The sequence below is a fragment of the Leptomonas pyrrhocoris genome (assembly GCF_001293395.1).
Source record: "Leptomonas pyrrhocoris isolate H10 chromosome Unknown, whole genome shotgun sequence".
In the NCBI taxonomy this organism is placed as follows: domain Eukaryota; phylum Euglenozoa; class Kinetoplastea; order Trypanosomatida; family Trypanosomatidae; genus Leptomonas; species Leptomonas pyrrhocoris.
The window spans coordinates 717,940-739,403 of NW_015438366.1; the positions used below are offsets into that span (position 1 = coordinate 717,940).

General features: G+C 59.1%; 9 protein-coding genes across 17 annotated transcripts; all 9 read right to left on the reverse strand.

Moving 5' to 3' along the window:
- Window positions 1-29: 29 nt before the first annotated feature.
- Window positions 30-2,972, reverse strand: ABB37_05469 (hypothetical protein; the record flags this gene model as incomplete). The annotated part of the gene is made up of 1 exon (XM_015803495.1): window positions 30-2,972. Exon 1 carries the CDS (start codon window positions 2,772-2,774, stop codon window positions 30-32), a length of 2,745 nt encoding a protein of 914 aa, XP_015658137.1. The 5' UTR covers window positions 2,775-2,972.
- Window positions 2,973-3,755: 783 nt separating this feature from the next.
- Window positions 3,756-4,332, reverse strand: ABB37_05470 (hypothetical protein; the record flags this gene model as incomplete). Of its 2 annotated transcripts, none has more annotated exons than XM_015803497.1 (1): window positions 3,756-4,332. In XM_015803497.1, exon 1 carries the CDS (start codon window positions 4,164-4,166, stop codon window positions 3,756-3,758), a length of 411 nt encoding a protein of 136 aa, XP_015658139.1. In that variant the 5' UTR covers window positions 4,167-4,332. The 2 variants fall into 2 exon arrangements, with proteins under 2 accessions (XP_015658139.1, XP_015658138.1); XM_015803496.1 differs by having other exon boundaries at window positions 3,756-4,326.
- Window positions 4,333-4,739: 407 nt separating this feature from the next.
- ABB37_05471 (hypothetical protein) lies at window positions 4,740-7,409 on the reverse strand (the record flags this gene model as incomplete). 5 transcript variants are annotated; one of them, XM_015803502.1, is made up of 1 exon in its annotated part: window positions 4,740-7,409. In XM_015803502.1, exon 1 carries the CDS (start codon window positions 5,253-5,255, stop codon window positions 4,740-4,742), a length of 516 nt encoding a protein of 171 aa, XP_015658144.1. In that variant the 5' UTR covers window positions 5,256-7,409. The 5 variants fall into 5 exon arrangements, with proteins under 5 accessions (XP_015658144.1, XP_015658143.1, XP_015658142.1 ...); XM_015803501.1 differs by having other exon boundaries at window positions 4,740-7,233; XM_015803500.1 differs by having other exon boundaries at window positions 4,740-7,078.
- A 492-nt stretch (window positions 7,410-7,901) lies between these two features.
- On the reverse strand, window positions 7,902-9,003 carry ABB37_05472 (hypothetical protein; the record flags this gene model as incomplete). Of its 2 annotated transcripts, none has more annotated exons than XM_015803504.1 (1): window positions 7,902-9,003. In XM_015803504.1, the coding sequence occupies exon 1, from the start codon at window positions 8,859-8,861 to the stop codon at window positions 7,902-7,904; it is 960 nt and encodes a 319-aa protein (XP_015658146.1). In that variant the 5' UTR covers window positions 8,862-9,003. The 2 variants fall into 2 exon arrangements, with proteins under 2 accessions (XP_015658146.1, XP_015658145.1); XM_015803503.1 differs by having other exon boundaries at window positions 7,902-8,963.
- Window positions 9,004-9,331: 328 nt separating this feature from the next.
- ABB37_05473 (hypothetical protein) lies at window positions 9,332-10,423 on the reverse strand (the record flags this gene model as incomplete). Of its 3 annotated transcripts, none has more annotated exons than XM_015803507.1 (1): window positions 9,332-10,423. In XM_015803507.1, the coding sequence occupies exon 1, from the start codon at window positions 10,376-10,378 to the stop codon at window positions 9,332-9,334; it is 1,047 nt and encodes a 348-aa protein (XP_015658149.1). In that variant the 5' UTR covers window positions 10,379-10,423. The 3 variants fall into 3 exon arrangements, with proteins under 3 accessions (XP_015658149.1, XP_015658148.1, XP_015658147.1); XM_015803506.1 differs by having other exon boundaries at window positions 9,332-10,414; XM_015803505.1 differs by having other exon boundaries at window positions 9,332-10,399.
- A 725-nt stretch (window positions 10,424-11,148) lies between these two features.
- On the reverse strand, window positions 11,149-12,819 carry ABB37_05474 (hypothetical protein; the record flags this gene model as incomplete). The annotated part of the gene is made up of 1 exon (XM_015803508.1): window positions 11,149-12,819. Exon 1 carries the CDS (start codon window positions 12,724-12,726, stop codon window positions 11,149-11,151), a length of 1,578 nt encoding a protein of 525 aa, XP_015658150.1. The 5' UTR covers window positions 12,727-12,819.
- A 412-nt stretch (window positions 12,820-13,231) lies between these two features.
- Window positions 13,232-13,900, reverse strand: ABB37_05475 (hypothetical protein; the record flags this gene model as incomplete). The annotated part of the gene is made up of 1 exon (XM_015803509.1): window positions 13,232-13,900. The coding sequence occupies one exon, from the start codon at window positions 13,898-13,900 to the stop codon at window positions 13,232-13,234; it is 669 nt and encodes a 222-aa protein (XP_015658151.1).
- Window positions 13,901-14,412: 512 nt separating this feature from the next.
- On the reverse strand, window positions 14,413-16,623 carry ABB37_05476 (hypothetical protein; the record flags this gene model as incomplete). Its single annotated transcript, XM_015803510.1, has 1 exon — window positions 14,413-16,623. The coding sequence occupies exon 1, from the start codon at window positions 16,432-16,434 to the stop codon at window positions 14,413-14,415; it is 2,022 nt and encodes a 673-aa protein (XP_015658152.1). The 5' UTR covers window positions 16,435-16,623.
- Window positions 16,624-17,490: 867 nt separating this feature from the next.
- On the reverse strand, window positions 17,491-21,097 carry ABB37_05477 (putative kinesin; the record flags this gene model as incomplete). The annotated part of the gene is made up of 1 exon (XM_015803511.1): window positions 17,491-21,097. Exon 1 carries the CDS (start codon window positions 20,704-20,706, stop codon window positions 17,491-17,493), a length of 3,216 nt encoding a protein of 1,071 aa, XP_015658153.1. The 5' UTR covers window positions 20,707-21,097.
- Between the last annotated feature and the right edge of the window lie 367 nt (window positions 21,098-21,464).

A 21,464-nucleotide genomic window follows, 5' to 3' on the forward strand; every position in this document is an offset into this window, starting at 1 on the left:
GTTTTGTGTGTTTCATTTTGATACTGTCATCAGCGTCTGCCGCTGCGCTTCGCCGACCGCGGCGAGGGCGTGTATCCTTCGCCCTGTGAGAAGGGATGGCGTGGTGGTGTGTACAGTCCGGCATGAAAAGCCTGCCGCAGCTGTGCGCTGCGCGTGGTGGGCGCGTCGGACGCGACAGAATAGTTGTCACTCCCTGTCAGTGAAGCGCCGCCGACACTGGAATACGGCTGAGGGCTGTGAGGGCGCCCACGTAAGGGATGAGCTGACACAACCGAGGCGGAAGTGCGGCGTGGGGACCTGCGGCCGTCCTGCGGAGAACGCGCGGAGCCCAGCGAGTGATTCTGCTGCCGCTGTCGTTGCAGAATGGACGACGACGAACGCTTCGGCGTGCGTTGAGGGCGTGAAGGGCTACCCCACTGCACATGAGGCGTAGACGCGAGTTGCTCGTCGTCCTGCAGCTGCGGAGCCGACGACGCAGGCGCCAGCGCATGGACGCTTTGGCTCACATCGACATGCGCCTCTGCGACGCGGCTCGCAAAATACAACTTAGGGAAAGCTACGGCACGCACATCCACCATCACCACTTCTTCCTCTTGTCCCGTAGAGGAAGAGAGCTTTGTGGGCCTGCCCGCATATTTATTGAGGAGCACGGCACCTTCGTACAGCAGACCGGTCGCGCTGGTCGGCACGCTGCCGTTCAACGTGTAGCGTATCTCCACCTGGTCCGCCCGATACCCCGGGACGTGCAAGCGCAAAGACCGATCTAACGCATTGTACTCCACTACAGGCGCTGGCAGCACAGGAGGGACCACAAAGGTGGTGTCTGCTGTAGAGGAGGAAACGGCAGCGGCCGACGTCCCTTCCTGACCCTCATCTGTTTCTTCCACCACTACACGGAGAAGGCGTGGCTGCGACGGCGCGGGCGCTGCGGAGGGCCACGCCTGCCAGGCGCCATCCTTGTCCCGAGTGCGTTGCTCGATGGCAGTCGCACACACCCACGGCTTCGCGCCGTCAAAGGGAATGCACACCGACACCGGCGCACCGAGACGATCGTCTTGAGGACTGGCGGGCGGCACCTCGAGGGAGGTGGTGGTGTCACCGAGGGCGCACCACACCCGTGCGGCCCCTCCCCGCAGCCCACGCAACGTCCCACGCCGTGACGACGTCGGCATCGTCAGTCGGCAGCAGCGGTGGACAACATCGACGAAGCCGGACGGCGGCGCGGCAGGCGTTGGGAGGCGTTGGTGCACCACCTCACTCGGAAAGAGGTACGGCACCGCCGTGCAGGCGGTCAGCTGCACCGCCGCGGCGTGCTGCGCTGGGCGGCCGGTCAACTGCGCGTAGGCGTCGTAGATGTCTGCAAAGGAGAGCACCCCGCTAGATGGCACAAGGTGCGAGGCCGTGACGACGGCGGTGGTGGGGTCCACATCCGCTGCGTCCGACACGGTGTAGTAACACCGAACCGCCTCCTCTGTCCCGCTCTTCGCTGACGACCTCGTAGCGGCTGCAGGCGTCGGGATGCGCGGCGGCAGAGCCACGTGGACGGTGCGACTGCCGGGGTGCACCTCCAACAGCGGCGGCGGCGCCCGCAGCAGCGCGTGCAGGCAAAACTCCTTCAATGCCGCACGTCGTCCCTGCGCCGCCGGGCTCGCCAGCCCTTCGTAACCGACGTCCCGCAACGTGCGACAGTGCTGCAGCAGAATCCGCACGTGCCGCGGACTGCGGGAGTAGAGCTCCACCACACGCTGCACCCCCGCCTCGGCGGCAAAGCTCAGCACCTCTGCGTTGGTGATCCACGGCGCGTGTAGGTCGGTGGGACGACTCAGTCGTGCCTCTGCCCCGACGCCGACGATGACCAACGGCGGTGACAGAGCGGGCCACGCAGCAGACGGCGACAGCCCTGTCGTATCTGCTGAGCCACGCATGGCAGAGGAGTAGCGAACTCCACCGTCTACCTCTTCCTCTTCCTCTTCCTCATCTCCTCCCTCGTTGGAGCAGGCAGCGAGCACGTCAGGCATCACTTTGTTTTGCAGATGCGCAAAGCTTGCGGGGTCGACCACGCGGTAGCAGAGGAGGACCACGTCGCACCACCGGCACAGCTCCGCGCGCAGGGCGGCGAGGTCCTCGATGGCATCCGGTAACGTGTACACTTCGGGGGGAGGCTGCGTTGTGGCGGCCAGAGACGAGGGCTGGCGTCCTTGAAAGAAGCTATTACTTTTATTTTGATGAAGATTCCGATTGTCGCTGTGTAGGAGCTCGGCGCTCGCCTCTTCCGCCTCCGCCCGCAGCGTCGCCGCCAGCTCCTGTACGACGCCGTCATCCCCCAGCAGCAGCAGCTTCGGACTGTACGACTCCAAAGAACGTCCGTCGTCCAGTCGAGACGATGAAGACGACAAGTGACGGACCACCGAAGCGACTGCGGTTACGGCGACTTCCTCGTCTTCCTCCTTGCCGTTTTGAATCGCGTAGCGCTGCCGGCGCATGTACAGCGCGATGACGTCCGCCGCATTCCACGCCGGCGAAGACGCAGAAGGTGGTGACCGCAACAGGGCAGAAGACGCAGAGGGACGCCGTCCTCTCTGCCTCTCCTCTCCCCGCATCGGACGAGTCGGCGCCGTCGCCGCCGCTCCTTTTGTCTCCAGCTGCTCCGTCAGCTCCTCTACCGTTTGATAGGCGTGTGCGTGCTTTCGCTCAGTGACGCTGCTGCTGCCATCACGCGAGGCATGACTGCTGTGAAGGCCATCGACGCGTCTCACCTCTGCGTAGCGGGACATGGGCGATTGCGCAGGCGAGAGAAGGAGGAAGTGCGTTTTCTAAAGAAGCGATATCCCTTTAAATTACAGTTGCTGCGGCCAGCAAAAGATAATGCGTGCGCATGGAGTAGAAGAAAGAAGGGGCAATAAATAATACGCAGCAGCCGCCACGCGTTGTGCGTAGGGAAGCGCACGAAACGGCTACACTTTTCAAGGGGCTTCATCCGATAAGGCGGCACCATCAAAAAAGGAAAAGAGAAAAGCAAGAGAACGTGATGTACGAAGGAGGAAGCAAGACGAGTTATTGAAAGAAAGAAATAACGAGAGGTGACGAACGAGAGCAGGTTCATCAAGTACGCAGCACTGCTGGCAGCTGTCGTTATCGGCGCTGAGACGTGCAGGAGGCACACGTCCACCCCACTTCTTCCACGGTAGACCTACCGAGTGTCTCCGGAAAACAACAACAACAACAACCAGAGAAACGATGTACGTGCAACGCACGATGACTTGTTGGCTCGTTGTGCAGTGGAGTATCGCAGCGGACGTAAAATGCATCGGTGGTGACGCGCAGGGGTCGCACGACGCACCAGCTTGGCAGCTTTGCCTTTTTTTTTTAAAGGGTTAAAGGCAATGCAGCCGAAAAAAACATCGGAGAAGAACTACGGAGAAGCACATCGTTCAAAGCGGGCACTGAGAGAAACACAGAGTGACGTCGAGGTGCGGCAGAAAGATACACGACAGCGGAAAAAGCGGCCGACGCACACACGCACAGAGCAAAGCGTAAAGAGCAAAAAGAAGAAGAAATACAAGACACTACCCATCGCAACGCTACATCCAGCTTTGAAAAAGACGAGGCATTTAAGCGTGTAGACGCTAGCAGCCGGGCGAACGAGAAACACAACTTAATAATAATAGTAAAAATCTGACGACGACAGCATCGCTCGCTTCATTGAATGACACGAGTTGATCATTGTTTCCCCTCATTTCCCTTTTTCAAATTCCTTAAAAATCGTAGCCGTCGTCTTCCTCTTCACCCTCCGCCTTCACGCAAAGAACCGCGGCGGCGGCTACAAAAAAGCATCCCCCCAGAAGAGCTAGAACCAGAGCTGGTCGGCTGATGACGGCGGTGTGGTAGAGCACCACGGCCAGCCCAGGCCCGGACACGAGCAACATACCACCGACGAAGAGACCTATTGTGTTGAAGGCGTCAAGCGGCTCCTCGTCGTCGCCGAAGTCGTCGCCGTCTGCGCTGCGACCACAGAGAAAAAACGGCACAGGCGCGAAGCAGTATGCGACCAGCGACATCAGCGGCCACGCATTGCGCTGCGCGACGGCTGTGCAGGCGAGAATGATGAAGAGAAAGCCGAGCACGAGGAAGAAGGCCGAGAGGACCAGCGGACGAAGGGGAGACATTTTTCTTCTCGGTGGGTTATTCGATGCTGCGATTCGAAGAGGGGAAAAAAAAAGTTGATGAATGTGTCGGGCTTGATGAGCGCACGAAGGAACTTGAATAAGAAATACTTGAAGACGGAGCAGAGGGAGCCTGTAAACACCGGCGGCAGCACATATCACCTTATGCTAAAGGAGAAGTGAAGCGAAGAGCGATAGGGAGAGGTAGAGGAAAAGAGCGGTGGAGAAATGCAAGGACGAGTTAGAGGAGAGTGGACAGGCTGCTGCGAAAAAGAAGAACCGTAGCAAAAACAGCAGAAGGATTCAACGGACAATAAAACAGCGGGTTTTGTGGGTCTTTTCTCTTCGTCCTGCCGACAAGATGACGACGCGGCGTGTAGCGGCAGGTGTGCCACGTGTTCTATTACTACATCAAGTTAAGCAAGCTAACGTGTGCTTCCGTCACTCGCCTCGCGTCTTTCCATCAAGTGCGACGCTACTCGTGATGGGACACGCGCAAATGCCCAGCCGCAACGACACCAGAAAACCCCCTCAAAGAAGCCTTCCTTCACACTCACACTATATGTATACTATTTTTTACTCGGTGGCACGCGCCTCTCCGGCCAGTTCCAACAGTTGAGAGGCCACGAAGCTTAAAAATTCCTTCTTGGCAGCCGCGTTCGGCAGCTTCTTCGACGACTGCACCACGCTCAGGCCCATCAACAGCGGCCGCGCCTCTCCGTAGCGGCGGATGCGATGTGCAATGCTGCTGGCGAGCATGTTCGTAAGGGGGTGGTCACGCAGGCCGAGCAGCACCGTCACGTCCAGCGACGGCGTCTCCCCCTCGTACATGAAGGCACCGGGACCCGGCGCCGGGGCGTCGTAGCGTAGGACGACGCCAGGCGCACACGTCTCATCCTCCGTGACGAATACAAGAATGTAGTCGGTGAAGCACCGAACGGTCAGGTGAAGCGTCAGCGTATCCGGCGCGGTGTCGGAGTCCGACTGCGTGGGCCTCAAGGTCAGGGTGCGCTGACGCTGTGCCGGGCTCACTGCCTGTGCTGTTGCTGCAGTGCTGGACGATGCCGCCTGCCCTTGCTTTTCGTCCATCATCACGCTCGCGCGATGGCAGATTACTGTTGTGTGACCGCTCTTGGTGGTGCTGCTAAGCAAAAAAAGAAGATAAAGAGAGAGAGGCGAGGAAGAGAATTGCGTCTTTCCTTTCGCTGATGAGAAGCGGTGCAACATGCGCTATGTGTTTCTGACGAAGTGCATTCAACGTCTTAACTAGAGCTGCCTGACAGTTAACATTGGCACCCCCTTCTGTTTCTTCAATTCTACAACCACTACCACACGCCTTCACTGCGGCGTCACCTCGCACACCACTGTAACTCCATGGCGCGTTGTCGATATCTTGCTTAGAAAAGAAATGGCAAAAGACGAGCGGTCTTTTGAACGAGGAACGTGTCGATGAAGAAGAATTTGGTTTGCCAGCTGCGTGCGTTGCATCACCGTCAGACTGCGCAGATCATGAACTTCACAACACGCAGGCTTTTTGCTCAGTGGAGAAGTGGGCAGCTGCTGCAACGAACCGGAAAACACAGCTGTGCACAACCGCCGATGCCTGCTGCTGGTCGCCAGCACACAGTCAAAAAAAGAGCTCATTCATTCTTGAGTGGTGCAACGCATCACTTGCAGATCAGAGGAAAAGAGAAAAAAAGAATAGATGACGTTTCGAGGCAAAAGATGTACTCTGGTTCCCCTTATGACATCTTTAGTTACTGTTTTTTTTTTTCGGACCATCACACTTACCCCTGCGACACGCATTTAACGTACCTGTCCATCCCACCTAGAGAGGGACCTCCTGGCAGTTAGCCTCCATTCCTTCCGTGCCGAAGGCACGCTCTCAAGGTGCGGATATGTTTGTTTTGAAAAACTTAAGAAAAATAAAAATAAAAAAGAATCGGTGTCGCGGTAAGGTGATACCCCGGAGTAAGTGGAACCTAAAAAAAAATAATAATAATAATACGAGCAAAGCAATACATGGCAGTAAAATGTATTTACGTTTGCACCACTGCACCGCGGTTTCCTCCGCTGACCACGCAAAAGCGGGGCTTACATGTGCATATTATATGTACTTGCTCATCGAAGGAGGTGAATTTGGAAAAATAGAAAAGAGAAAAGCGTTAAAGCAGCCAACAGCCACAACAGACAAGGCATCATCACCGCGGCGATTGCTCTCCTGCAGGGCCGATAGGAGACGCGCAGAGCAAACAGCGACTGCGCGCCATCAAGCATGCCGCGCTCCTTCGGTCACCAGACAAGCCATGCGGAGAGAGAGAGAGAGAAAGAAAGGGATCACTGGACTGGAGAGTTCATGATGGGAAAAGACGGCGACGAGCGGGAAGACACGCCGAGAAAAGCCGTACTGCACACTCGCCGTCGATATTGAAGGGCACAGACGAAAAAACCGCTGCTGCTGACATCCCTCCCTCCCTCCCTTCCTCCACGTGCTATTTGTTCACTTGTCTACGTACTCGTCCGAATGGAAGGCATCGATACCCTGCGGCCGACTTGCGTACTGACCGGTACACGCTAGAAGAGGCGGCGATTTACATCCTTCGCCTTTTTTTTGTTCGTTTTGAAGTTCCCAGTGCTCATTGCTGCCATCCGCCCCTCCCCTCCTCCCCTCCTCCTTTCCGCAACCGTCACCGCCGTACTCAGTTGGCGAGTAATGCCGCTGCGTTGACGTGCTGCACAAATGAGGAAGGCGTAAAGGTGGGAAAAGCTTGCTTCACTTCTTGTTTTCAAGGAATACGGAAAGAACGACGCTCCGATGTGGCGCAGCGGGCGCGTGCCGGTAAAACAGCAACAGCAGCAACGAAATAGTTCCATTCAAGGCGCTCCCTCTTCTGTCGGTGTACTGCGTTGTAATCTTCGAACAATTGAACTCAAAGAAGGAGAGGAGGAGGGAGAGCGGAGGGGAGCGGAGGAGCAACGCGTTCACGAAACCGATCATCACCCCGGTGAAGCAAAGGCGAAAGGGAGAGGCCGAATGACGGTGCGAAAGCGCGAGTCGCACGTCCATGCCTTCGCCGTCGTTGGATCCCCAGGTGGAACGAGAGAGAGAGAGAGACAGCGCAACGGAGAAGAGGAAGAGCGGTTATACACTCCGTAAAGAGAAAGGAAGAAGAGGAAAAAAAGGCATATCAAAAAGAAACTCGTCGACTGCCGCTTAACAGGAGAAGCCCAAAGGAGCACCTCCTCTTTCGTGGTTCATTTGTAAGAGGTGAGGATACGGCGCGCGAAGAAGCAGTCGAGGCGGAGGCGACAGAGCGACGAGTAAAGAAACCCGGTAGAGGACAGCGATGAAGATGTGAGGAGAGAAGAAAGGAAAAGCATCAGAAGAGGGAGAAAAAAACGAACTGAAAGGGACGCGTGAAAGAAGAAAGCTGAAGAGGGCACGTGGCGCGGATTCAACTTCGTCTTTCACAAACCAACCTACAAACATAAACTCACACACACGCACACGAAACGACGCCGGCGCCAACAAGAGGAGACTACTAACACCAACCAACTTGGCACATGTAGTGTGTGTGGAGGAGAAGCGAAGAAAGAAAAAGAACAAGGGTGAGGAATTGCGGCGCTGTCTCATGCGGCGTGGAGAGCATCAACGCCGGTGATGTCACAACCAAATCTCGATAAAACCACACTCCGTAACGTAGCTGCTCCTCGTGTGTGCGTGCGTGATGTGCTTTCTTAACTACGGGGAATGAGCACGTCACAGAGCGCGGATTCGAGCGACTTGTCAGCCTCCCGCTTCACCAACACCGGCGCGCTGTCGTCGCCGCCCTGGGTGTAGAGGAGAACCCGTTCCTTGTAGCTCTGCAGCATGTTCGCCACCACCGCATCGCAGTGATAGGCGTGCAGGTTTTTGATCGCCTTCGCCTTCATCGTCTCCTCGGAGGTCTCCAGCTTAAAGGTGACGACAAACGGCTGCTTTGCATCGGGGGCACCGCGGTGCAGCCACTCGTCATGCACCAGCAGCAGGATCTTTGGCACGTTGGACAGCTGCAACGTCAGGCCGTCTCCGCCGCTGATCTTCTCGCGTGACATCTTCGGCAGCGGCACGTAGTAGTCCGACACCGCGGCGGCCGCGAAGAAGAGGCAGGGGCGCAGCTGCAGTGCACGGGGAAGGGCGGGACCGCAGAGGGTGCGCGACACCACCTCCAGCAGGTAAATATACTCTACCACCGTATCAAAGGCGATGTAGTGCATCAGGTTCCTTGTGCGATGGTGCAACTCCGCCATCCGTCGCGCCTCCGCCGCCTTGGGCGAGTCGGCCGCTGCCGTGGAAGAGGCGTTGGGCGACATCACGTCGAAGAGCTCGGCAGCGCTCATCGAGTCGAGCACACGTCGGAAGGGCATGACGGCGGTGCGGTGGTGCATCAGCACACACGCCCAGCCCCGCTCCGCCAACGCTTCGACGAGGTGGGCGCCACGGCCGCCGCTGCTGAAGTTTGTGATGAAGCGGACGGCGTTCACCTCGAGTGGGACGGTGGTGCCGCCGCTCGTGACGAAGGCGATGCCCGGGCAGTCGGGGTGCGCCTGGAGGACGTCTGCACAGAAGGCGAGCAGACGGTCCCTTTCGGCGGCGAGGACGGCGCGCGCGTTGGCCGTCAAGTTCTCTGCGTAAAACGCCTCTACTTCTGCCTGCATGATGAATGAGGCTTCTCGGTGGTGGTGGTGGGTTGTTAGTTCCTTGTATGTTCCGTGCGCGTCAGTGTACAGCGCCGATTGTAAGGAGAAACGAGGAACACCTTTGCTTTAAATAACGGGGGATTATTGGAATAGTAATACCTTTTGGCAGAGTTATAGTTTGTTAAGGAGGAGGAGGGAGGAGAAAAAGGCATTGCAACGGTGGCAGTGGGAGATACTCTAGAACGAGCAGTTGCTTGTCGCTGGGGAACAGCAGCAGCACAAAAAAAAAGACACAGCCGTGGCTGCTGCCGTCGCGCACGTTTTCTCAAGCCCATCCTCTCTTCCTCCCCTGTAGAACTAACGCTTATTCCACAGCACGCAGCACCGTCACGTCTTCGCCTTTTACTTTTGCCCATCAACAGTCGTTTACTTTCTTTCCCAAACTCGCACTTGAAAGCCAGAGACGCAACTTCGAAACGGCCCAACGCTCACAGGTCGCTGACTTCGTTCTGCAGCTCCTCACACATGTCTTCGATGGCGGTGCGAAGTGCGTCTTGGCGGCGCACGATGGGCTCCACCGTACGCGACCAACCCACGCAGCGGTGGGAGACAACCGACGGCACGTAATAGGCGATCGGCGTGCCTCGCTGGCCGTTTCCTGCTGCCCTGCCGCTCTCCCTTTTCCCGTACACAGGCAACGCCAGGCTCTCCGCGCCGTCGTCGCCGTCATGAGGTGACAACGACGCAGAAGACGAGCTCGACGCACCGCCTAACTCGTCCACCCCCTCCTTGCAATCCACAAAAAACAGGTGCGTTTGAAAGAGAGGGGGAATGAGGCGCAGCAACGCACATCGTCCGCCGTCGTGCACGCACAACGTTGCCGGTACTGCCGTCTGCTTCTCAGCGGCGTCTGCCTCGGCTGCAGGTGCGGGCGCCGGAGGAGGACCAGCGGGGCGCTTCCCCCTCCATTCAATTTCTTCATTGCTGTCTTCGTCCTCAGAGTCCTCAGGCTTAAAGAGCGATTTAACGTCCGCGGGGACGACTTCACCTGACAGCTCCGTCGCCTTCGCTGGCAAACCCTGCGACTGCATCTCCTCCTTTTCGCCTGTCAGCGGAAGGGCAGAGAGAACGTTCGGCGTGCAGTGATCCACCAGCTGACTTGCCAAGGCGAGCGTGACCCCGTAGTGTTCTCGCTCCAGACTCTGCAGCTGGTCGATCCACTCAGCTAAGTTTCTCTCTCTGCTGTGTTGGTTGTCCGCCACGCGGTTCTCTGCGGCAGATGCGGTGGCTGGATTGGGCACCCCATCACCACCCATCTGCTCCGTCAGAGACCTCTGCAGGGCGCGCAAGGCCGTGCTGACGCGCTGAAGCTCGGGGAGGACAACGCCCTGGATGTTGCGGTGCAGTTCGTCGGGCGTGATGGCGCCAGCGAGCGCGCGGTGGAACTGCGACGTCCACTGCTGGTAGGTAGAGCTGCGCTCCCGTTGCAGCTTCAGCGCCGCCGCGCCGCTCACCTTGGTGACTGTCTCGCCCATCGTGCGTCTGCGTATGCAGTCTTTGTGAAGGCATCCTCAACGTACCAAGGATGACAGAAGGAGAAGGAAAGGAACAACGCGAAGGACGCGTTTGAAGTGTGGAGGCGATAAAGGAGAAGTTTGAGGAGAGCGATGCGGCATATCCCCCGCAATGGTAGAAATAATAATCAACTATCACGCTGCGTTACCCACAAATGCTAAGCAGGGAAGGAAGAAGGGAGGGGGGGGGGGGGCGGGCGCTGCCCTTCTCTGCACCAGTCGCATGAGCAGCGGTGTGCATCGGCAAGCGCGACAGAGAGTCCGTTCAAGGTTCGCAATGAGCTTCCGCAAGCACCCGGAAATGTGTCGACCGAGAAGGGGAGAGAAACAATCCGTCCCACAAGGCACTCGTTCCCTCGTTTCTCTCTCTGAAAAGAAAACAAAATAAACTGTGTTTTAATGGCTCACGTGAGCACCACCACCCACGTCACGCACTGCATATACTGAAGAGAAGAAACATCGTAAAAACACGGCAAGGAGGGGGGAAAACGGAAGCGAAGGGAGAAGCGAACAGTATACATCGGTCTGAGTGGCACAACAACACACTCACTACACAAAACTCCCAAGAAAGGATATGATAGGAGGAGAGAGGGGAAAGAAAAAAAAAAAGGAAAGCTGCGCTGCGTAACGCATGAAGAGGGGAAAAGAGGCGGAACTGCGGAGAGGAGCATCATCATCTCTTTCAACGTACTTATGATATCCAGCGTGCGCCTGCTGGCGTTTGTTTTTCATTAGAGGGTACCACCACTCATCCACGCCAGTTGTGCGCGAATGTCGGTGCAAACCAGCTTCAGATACCCCTCCCCATGATACGCGTGGGCCAGCGAGTGATCGCCGCGTGCAAAACCCATCGCGATGCGCACCTTATCGATCAGCTCTTGCAACCCCGTTTCCACTGCTGCTGCAAAGCTCTCATCGAAGCACTGCAGCGCCTCTGCGTCCAGGCCGCGGGCGCGGTACGCTTCCCCGAGCTGCAGCGTGGCATGACACAGCTGCCGTGGCTCCCCCAGTTCTTTCGCCAGCACCAGCGCTTCTTGAAGGGTGACGGAGGCTTCTAACTTGAGGCCCAATCGCTCCTCTAAATCGGCGACACGCAACGTGGCTCGGCACTCCTGCGGCTTCAACTCCTCGCGCTGGGCCACGGCGCGGTAGCTGCGGCTGTACGCCAACGCACGTGGGAAGTCCCCGCGCGCTTCACTCACGTCGCCTAAGGCTGAGTACGCCGCGCACTCGTCCACCGCGTTCTTCTCCCGCTCGGCGGCCAACCGCACCTTACCGAAGAACGCCGCCGCCGCTACCGGGTCGCTGTTCTTCTTGGCGTTGCCCAAGGCTTGGTAGATGCGCACAAGGCATTGGCTGGCGGTCCGCACCCCGGCCGCATCGCGAAGAGCCAGCGACTGCCGGTACATCGCTTCGTAGAGCACGGCGGCCGCCTCCAGGTTGCCGCGACGCTCCTCATAACCCGCGTACGCCTGCCGGGCCTCGTGCTCCAGCGCCCGGTCGAGCGACTCCATGGTGTACTGCAGGGCCGTCTCATAAAACCACGTCGCCTCCGCGTAGTCGCGCTCGCCTTCGAAGTAGTCCGCGAGCTGCTTGCAGAGGGCCAGCACCTGCGCAAACTCGCTCTGCCGGCGCAGCACCTCCACGGCAGACAGCTGCTGCTGCACCCAGGCCAGACGATCATCCGGAACGCTGAAGTACGTGTGCGCGAGTGTGTCCACGCAGACCGGATCGCGGTGGGCGAGCTGGAAGAGGTGCATGTACGTCTGCACGCAGCCCTCCGAGAGCGCCTCGCAACAGAGGCGGAAGGCGACGGAGTCCCGCTCCGGCCCGGCCGCCACGACGGGGTTGACGGCGTCGTCGGCGCCTTTGGTGTGGAGGGCGCCCTTCTTGGCGATGCGCATCGCTGCTGAGGTGGAGGCGTTGCCGCCGGCCCCCTTCTCAGCCTTGGTGGTGGCGGTCGCGGTGGCTCCGCCGGCGATGGGGCGGCCCTGCTGCGCACGGAAGCCAAACGCGGGGGCTTGCAGATTCGCCTTTTGGGCCGGGCTGATCAGCGAAGGATTCGCGCGACTGCTGGACGCCGCCGCGGAAGCCGTCGTGTTGGGCATCGTGGCGGCCGCATTCATGAGCACCAGCGCGGAGGACGTCGCAGCCGTGCTCGTGGCGATCTGCCCGGGTAGGGGGCTGATGTGGTGTGGACGCCCCGGCTTGTGCTGGCCAGAGCTTCCGTTGGCGGAGCTGGGTGATGGGCGCATGGGTACAGTCGCCGACTTGCGTGGCACACTGGATGAATGCGGAGTGCGCTGCATGGTGGAGGTTGGAATGATGGGCGCTCTGGCAGAGCCTTTTATTGTTGTTTTCTTCTAGTAAAGAAGCTACGTCCTTCTGCTTCCGAGGCAGGCTAAGCAGCGGAGGGGGAAAAGGGAAAACAACGCACCGTATGGGATAACGAGAGGAGAGGAAGAGTGGCGGAGCTGAAGGCGTTCGATGCACAAGGAGGTGCTTGTGTGTGTGTGTGTGTGTGTGTGTGTGCTGCACATACTTGCTCAACGATGACCCGCATTGAAAGGAGAAGAGAGGGAAAGACGGGACTGCGTGCTTCGTGGAAGGCACAGCGATCGTTGGCGTTCAGGGAAAGCGCTCCGAAAGTCTCCACACGCTGCGATAGAGTTGCAGCCGTAGCAGTCACGCACCTTTTGTCTCAGATTTAGAGGCACCCAACACCCAGTCGTAAACAAAAAAAAGTTATCCCGCACGGCTGCCCCTTCGTCGTGCCCATGCCGTACTGTGCGGTGCCACTGTCTGCGACAGCCGTCATGCTGCGGGCTGGTGACCCGAGGCACGCTTCGCTGACGTCGTCCGCATCCGCTTGCGCAGCCGTTCGAGTTTGTCGTAGCCCTCCACCGTCAGCGTATTCGGCAGGCCCAGTTCGCTGCCACAGCGCACAGAGAAGCCCTCATCACCGTAGCCCGCCAGCACCCCGCCGCGCACACGCCAGCGAGAGACTGGTGGGTCCGTCGGCAGCTCCGGCAGCCGCCCAGCTCGGCTCCACCGCTGCGCCGTCAACACATACGCGTGCACCTTTAAGTAGATGCACTCGTAGGGCTGCTCCTCTACGCGCCGCTTCACCTGGCGCAACAGCGGTGGCAGATGGGCATCGGCGTCTTCGCTGTCGTTGCCTGCCCGGTCCGCGGCGCTCGAGCCTTGATTCGAGTGGTTCGCACTAGACGACGGAGACGCGGATGGTGCGCCTCCTTGGGCAGGGGGCAGGTGGTACTCCACAAAGCAGTGACCCCGACTAGCACCGTTGGTGGGGTTGGTGTAGAGGCGCGTGGTGGCAGGTGTCGCAGCGGGGTACACCTCGGTGAGGTAGCGGTGCACGGCCAGCTCGCTGGTGTACCAGGGGAAGCCGGAGATGACGAGCACGTTCGGGGCGGCCATACCAACGTTGGTACGGCTAGGGTCCACAAGTCGAGCTGCCATCTTTTCGAACTTGGCTTCAATACAAAATTTCGACACCGGAGAATCAAAACAGAGGTGCAGAAACAAAAACCCTTTAGTAAAGTCGAGACGCCAACTAATGAAGTTCTTTTTTTGGTTGCTGTTGTTGATAGGGGCCGCTTGTGATCCTCGTACCATCAGACAGCGGACGGCTGCGTCCACCAAACGTGACTCTCTTTCGCAGCTCTCGCTTCTTAGAAGGGAGGAAAAACAGAAAAGGCAGTGCTCCGTCGAGAGTGCAGAGAAAAGAACGGGACGGCATTTAAAGGGATGATGTGAGCGCGAATGCTGCCGTTTGGAGCACCAAGAGCCATACAAAGCGGATGCGCACGCTGCATTGGTTTGAGCGTTGCGCCTCCCCCAAAAAGAGCTGAAACCTGTCTGGGGTGTCTGCTCCGCTGCCCGTGTTCCGCGAAAGTGCGATCGCCGAGTGCTTCTTGAAGCGTTATTTTCATATTTTCCTTATTGCAACGGACTCTGTAAACAGTTTTGTTCTAAATCCAGTTGCGCTTCGGCAGGAGCAGCTGCGCAGCTTCGAGCTGCCGCACAAACTCCAGCGTCTGCGCCTGCTTCACATCACTGTCGCCGTGGCTTCTCTGCAACGCCGTCTGCGCCACCGCCTTCAGTCCATCGCGGGAGAAGCCGTGCATGGTGTGCTCCAGCACTAGGGCACGCAGCTGTGCCTCGTAGGCAGCGCCACCAAGGGCCTCCACGACCTCATGGCACGCAGTGAGTAAAGTTGTCAGCATGGACGCGGTGCCACGTTCCTGCAGCACACGCACGTCCAGCAGTCTGCGCAGCATCTCGAGCCCCTCGGCCACCAAACTGTCGAGCCGAGGATACAGGCTCGCTGCGTTGCCGCCAGGGAGTGACGCGGCCTTCATGAGACGGCTCAGCACCACAGCCAAGTGGCTGCTCTGTGCTGGATTCCACACACCCCACAGCGGGAGTGGCAGGGACGCCGGTGACGTTCCATCCATTCTCCGCGACGCCCCGTTCATGTGTGTACGCAGGTGGGCCAGCACCTTACATAGCATCGCCTCGATGGCAGGCACGTGCGCAGGGACAATCGGCGTGCCTTCATCCATCAAGCAAGCCTCGCCGATCAACACATTCATGGCTGTGTCAACCGGTACGAAGAACGACGTCGCCGTCGAGGAAGACGCAAGTGCCGCCGCCGCCGGTTCCTCTTCTCCACCTGCGAGCGCGTTGGCAGTCCACATCCCTCGCTTTCCAGGTGTCGTGGATGACACGGAGGACGCAGCAGACGCGTTCATCGCCGGCGACGCCGTCCAAAACATTTCGTCCACCACCTGGTTGTGGTAGTAGCGCATGTGCGCGCGCAGATCCACATCGGGGTTGTTGCGGCAGAAGAGCGGCAGGACAGTCAAGAAGAAGAGGGCCGCCACGTGCACGTCGCAGTACCGGTAGTGATACTGAAGATCGCTGACGAGGCCCGGCGCGAGAGAGGCGCGGACGTACGCGGGGACGGCCGCGTCGTATAGAAAGAGTAGGCGCCTGGCCCAGACCGAGAGGGAGCTGCTGCCGCCGGCGACGCGCAGCGATGTGCTGCCACCGCTGCTAAGCCAACCACCCTCTTTCCCAGCACCCGCGTGCGTCGAGGCAGCGGCAGCGGGAAACGCAGAAGACGAGGACGACGGCGTCCCAAACCAGCGCGCCCACTCTCCCTCCGCAACCGGGAACTCGGCGGTGATGCCGCAGCGTTTGCGCAGCGTCGCGGCGACGGCTATCAAAGCAAGCGCGTCTGCGTCGCGATCTTCGAACCGGCGCATCTCTGTGATGACATCACCGCTGCGTGCGGTGGACGACGACGCTGACGCCGCCCCCACCACTGCCGCTTCTTTGCACCTTGTCACGACGCTCTCAACGCCCAACACATCCGTCAAGAAGCGCTGGGCGTGGTGCACCTCCCTTCCCGCAGACGACACAGCACCCGCGTTGCCTTGACCAGGAACGGAGGTGTGGGTGGTTTGACACGCCCACAGCACCAGATCCCGGTACTCGCGGTCATCCTGCAGGGAGATGTTCTGCTGCAGCGGAAAGTGGCGTAGGACCTCCTCCACCATGTCCCATTGAGACAGTGTGATGGCGAAGCTCCATAGCGCCATGACGTCCTTTGAGGAGAGGTCGTCATTCGATAGCCGCAGCAAATCTCGCAGCGCTGCCTTTTCTACCTCCGTCTTCGCCGCTTCCAGGGCGGCATTGGTGTTGGGAAAGTGCTGAACAGCGTTGATACCGCGACGTGCCAGCCGCAGTGGAAATAAAAGACCGTCGCTCGACAGGACGATGTCGCCACGCTGGTGCACCGCAGCAAAACGCTTGGCCAACGCGTCACACACCTCCGTGTGCGCCACGTGGTCCATGTAGGCGTACGTGTAGAGGCCGTCGATCTCGTTGGGGTGGAAGGAGCACTGGACTTGGTCGATGCACTGCAGCAGCGTGCTGTGCAGAAGGCGCGCGAGCGGCTGCACAAGCCGGAAAGGTTGGGCCGACATTCTTCTCTTCGTCTTTCCCCTTCAAACGGAGACAGAGAGAAGCGGGTAGGTACAGCAAGACCAGAAGAAGTGCACAGCTGTGAATTCGAGGCAGTAACAGCTTCCGGAGCGCTCACGGCGAGGCAGCGATTTATGGGTAGGCGACAGATCTGTATTTCTCAGCTGCTTTTGACGGACTCGATCTCCCACTTTACGGTGAGCAGCGCCAACAACAAAACAGAGCCAAAGGGGGGGGAGGGACAGAAAGAGCGGTGGTTTCTAGAGAAGATCATCGCCAGTACGTCCACACGCGACACACGCCGTCCCTGCTTTCCGCCTTCACGTCAAGCATCCAGAGAGAGAGAGAGCACACGACGACAAAAGGACGCCGTTGAATCCACAGCAGGGGGAAAAAGAATCCTTTTTTTGTTTTGTTTTGGAAAAGCTGTAACGCACAACGTCGCAGCCGCAAATGATTCTCCTCACCGAAACACTTGCTATTTTTGCATTGGAAGAGACAGGCAGAAGAACACGATCTAATCGTAAAAGAAAAGAAAGCCGTCAGAACCGTAGTAGGAAAGGAGAAAGGATAACGCAGAGGGCACCCAACGAAGCACCCCCCTCGCAAAACAACAAAAAGAAAGTCAGCCTTGAGGTATCGAAAAAACGCGTGTCGGCGCCGAGCCTCCACCCCGCACCCGCGCATCGCCTCTGTTTCCCTACGGACATCACACGTATAGATGTGAAAATCGAATAACTCGGGGAACGCACGTATACCCACAAGCAGCCCCATCGTCTGTCACACAGGCAGCTGTCTTGCCATAATGGTGCTGCTCACTCGCCCATTATCACCCCCCCCCTTCCCCTCTCTCTGCCTACCCCCTCCGCGTGTGCCGCTCCTCCGCTGAAAACTCAAAACGACAACAAGAAAAGGCCAAATCGAGCCGCTAGACAATCGCCTTAAATCTACGACTTCTGTAAGGAAACAAACGAGAAGAGAAAGAAGACATATAGCCGATACACGGCAATGCTGGCCGGCGCGAACATAAACAAGGCAGCTATTCTCGCGCGTCCACGCTAGCGCAACGTGCGGCGCATCATCGTGGTGTGCCGTGACGACCCATCCCCTCTCTGCGACGCAACATTGCTGCGCGTCCGCTTGCAGTGCCGTTGCTGGGGACTGCTCTGTCCACCGCGATCGCTTACACGGTTCACCGGCATCGCTGACAAGGCCACACTGCTGCGCCGCGACGACGCACGAGCGCTGACCCGCTGCCTCGGCGAAGCGCCAGCGACAGAAACACCGGCAGACAAGGAAAGAGAAGAAGCAACGATCGGCACCGTGGTGCGCCGCGTCTCGCGCACGGAGCTGGTACTAACCGTAGAGGATGACTCTCCCTCCTCCTCCTGTTCTGGGCCCGCGGGTGTGGCGGACGAGCGATCGCGCTGTCGACCACCGCCTACTGCGGTAGCCGCGTCGGAGAGCAGTGGGGGAGAAAGACGTGGCATGGGGGCGAGGTCCGACCATACGAAGTTGCCCACGGTGCCGGTCGTGGTAGTGGTGGTGGTGGCAGCGGCTTTGTTGGCCAGCGGCGCACTCGCTGAAGAGGTGCAGGACGTCGTGGTGTTGCCCGCAAAAACAGCGTTGAGCGCCACCGCGCTGGAGGAGAGTGGGTCGAGGGCCTGCACGGTGAAGGCGGTGCTGCAGCGCTGTACGTTATGGACAATAACGTCCATGGCCGCCTCCGCCGGTGCGGGTGTGCTTGGGTGGGGAAAGGCGTGCATGGCGTGGCGCACCACCTCGTTGCACGCGCTGCGGAGCGTCTGTTGGAAGGGCGTCGCCTCTGCGGTGGGACGCAGCTGCATCTTTAGCTGGAGCTGCTCGCTAAGTGCCTCGCGGGCATCGCGGAGCTCGCGCTCGCCCGCTGCGTCAATGCGCTGCAGCTGTGTGAGCTGCGACTCGAGCTCGCCGCGCAGGCGCTGACAGACTTCCTGCAGCCCCCGCCGACGTTTATCTTCTACTCCGTCGGCGTGACTCTTGTACTGTTCGAAGACAACAAGACACCCCTCGAGCACGGCCACCACCGCTTCGTTCAGCCGATGCACCGTCCGGGTGCACTGAGCGTCATGCTGCGCCAGCACGGCCGACCACGACGGCAGCAACTCCTGTGTGCGCACGACGGGCTGCGACGGCGACGGCGGGAGGCGAATGGGGGAGCAGGTGGGAGAGGCAGCCCCGCTTTTACCGCCGGGTTGCAGCGGGCTCGACGCGGCCACCACCACCGCTACAGCGCCGCCGCATTCGTCCACCGCGGCGTGCTCGTCCTTCACCGCGGTGGAGGCGGGCAGCGACGAAGGCGGCGCCATCGGCGGGTGGTGACATGCAGCCAGAGACGGAGAAGTCTGCGTCGCACGGCGAGACGCGTTGTACGAGGACGAGGCCCCGCCGCCGCGAGGACGCGTGCCCCCACGGCGCGTGGGGCTCACGGAGGCGGAAGTGGTGCCAGCCGAAGCGGCACTCACGCGCTGCATGGAGGCGGCGCTGCCACGTGCGGAACGCGCAGCCCCAAGAGATTGACCTCCTCCTACTCCTGCTGCTGCAGTGGTTGTCGAGGAGGTCGAGGGAGCAACGTACAGGCCGGCATGGGCAGTGCTGCTAGAAGGGTTGTTACCGTTGCCGTTGCTGCAGCGGATCTCGTTGCGCATAGGAGAGGTGTGCGGCGTTAAACCAGGCGGAGGGGTGGCACTCCGATCGGCCAGGCCGGGGTGCACAGTAGTGTCCTCCTGGGTGAAACGTTGCTGCTGCTGTTGCTCGTCTTCCTCTACGGCTCGCTCTTCGGGCAACGTCGGCATCGTCGTCGGCAGCGGCTCCTCGAGCACGCTCAGCAGCTCCGTGCGCCACGCGTGCAAGCGGGCGTAGTTCTCTGCAAAGGAACGCTGCACGGCTTCCTTCGCCTCACCGACGCCACCGCGCACCACACGCTGTAGCGTCGACGCCTGACTCTCGAATCGCTTCAGCGCCTCGGCGTAAACCTCCTTGAAACTCTCCAGCTCGGCTGCCTTGTCCTCCAGGAGTGCATGCAGCACTCGGACTTGGGACTCGCAGATGTGCTGCCGTGCGTCGCTGTTCTGGCGGTCCTGCATCAGCTGCTCTACCGCCTCCTTCATCTTCCCGTACGACTCCGCAGTCTCCTGCGTTTGCTCGTGCTCCTCCTTGGTCACGTAGTACCCGCCCCGCTCATTCACGCGCTCCTGCAGGCGGTTGCGCAGCTTCTGATTCTCCACCTCCATCGACCGCAGCCGCACGAGCAGCTTCTCCTTTTCGGTGTTCGCCGCGTTGCGGATGCTGCGCGCCTTCACAGCGTAGAGAAGGGTGGACTTCGTCTCCTCAATATCGCGACCGACCGACGAGATGCACGCGATCATCAACGTGCGAGCGGTGCCGCCGATCGAGTCCTGCAGCAGCTCCGTCAGCTTCGAGTCGCGGTAGGGCACGTGGCTCGGTCGCGTCGCCTCGTTGGTGTTCGACAAGGCCAGAAAGACACTCTTGAGGGCGAGCAGCGATTTGTTGATCTTGCCGGCCTCCCCCGCGGCGACGCCGGTGGCCAGCGATTTCTTCACGCTCTCCGAGCCCGCCAGGTCAATCATGAAGAGGTGGGCGACGTCGGTTTGGTCGGTGAAGGCGTTGTACTCCTCGAGATCGAAGATGAAGACGACGTGCGAGCGGCTGCTGCGGTCGTTCATCAGCGTCGCCGCGGTGTGCCGCCACGCCAGCCCCCGCTGGATCGTCTCAATGGCGTCGTTGACCCGACACAGCGTTACCTTATGCGTGAAGCGGGGAAAGCCGGAGATCAGCGTCACCTCCTCATCCCCGTTGGGACTCAGCATATCGGTCAGCCGCTCATTGTAGATTTCAATCATGGACAGCGTGATGGCGCACTGATCTCCATCGATCGTCTTCTGCTGCACGTAGTCCAACATCTCCGCGACGACGTTGTGCACGAGCCCATGCTCCGCCGCGTCGTTGCCGAGCATCGTGTAGGTCTTACCCGTGCCGGTTTGGCCGTAAACCATGATGGTGCCGTTCATGCCTTCCTTCACACATTGCAAAATAGGCCGGCAGGCGTGGTAGACGTCGTCTTGCGTCGCGGTGGGGGGAAAGGTGTAGTCGGGGTCGTACGTCTTTGAATCGAGAAGAATACGGCGGCTTTGGATGTCGAGCCCACCGGTGGGACGCTCCTGGCCCAGGAGAGGGCGGCAGCGAATGGCCACCTTAATGCTCGACGAGGACATGCGTTACTGGCGCGTGTGGGGATGAGAGACGAGAGAGGTCTAAAAAGGAAAATAACAACGGGTGTGCGTATATGTAATGAAACAAACGAATCTATAAGGAAAGCCCCCCAACCAATCAAGGGGCTGGTGGAGACGGAAGGAATCTGCGGCAGCCTCGTTGCAGGCGTTGCGTTGATGCGAACTGCGTCCCGCTGTGCCGCTTCTACGAAACGCGTGGGAGAGGCGAGTGATGCAGCAGCGCCGCCACGTATATATGTATATGCGTGTGTGCGTAGACAGCCAAACAATTCTGTGGAGGTCTCTGCCTGTAAATCAAGCAGCGCTCCTGTGCTAAGGCAAAAATAATATACGAGAAGACGTATGAAGGACGGCCTCCAGCGAAATAGGCGACTTCACGTACGCATTAGCAACAACAACAAAAAAACGGCGGCGACAGACGTGAACAGACCGAAGAAAGTCATGGAAAAGATGTTGTGGAGCGAAGAGAGAAGTGAGGTGGTAAGGAGTCCATTCGACCAACAACAACAGCAATGAAGGAAAAGGGGAGATACGCCTTTCACGAAAGCCACCTCTCCCGTGTTTTCTTCCTCCGTTGTCAACTCGCGCATACGCCCCTGTGGAGTGGTAGACGCGAAGACGGCAGAATCCGTTTCTTTCCTAAAAACCCAGGTGTAATCTTTTAATTAGTACTGGCACATGTGCAAACGCCAACAGCAGATAACGCAACACTCGATAAAACAGAATACTAACAATAGTAA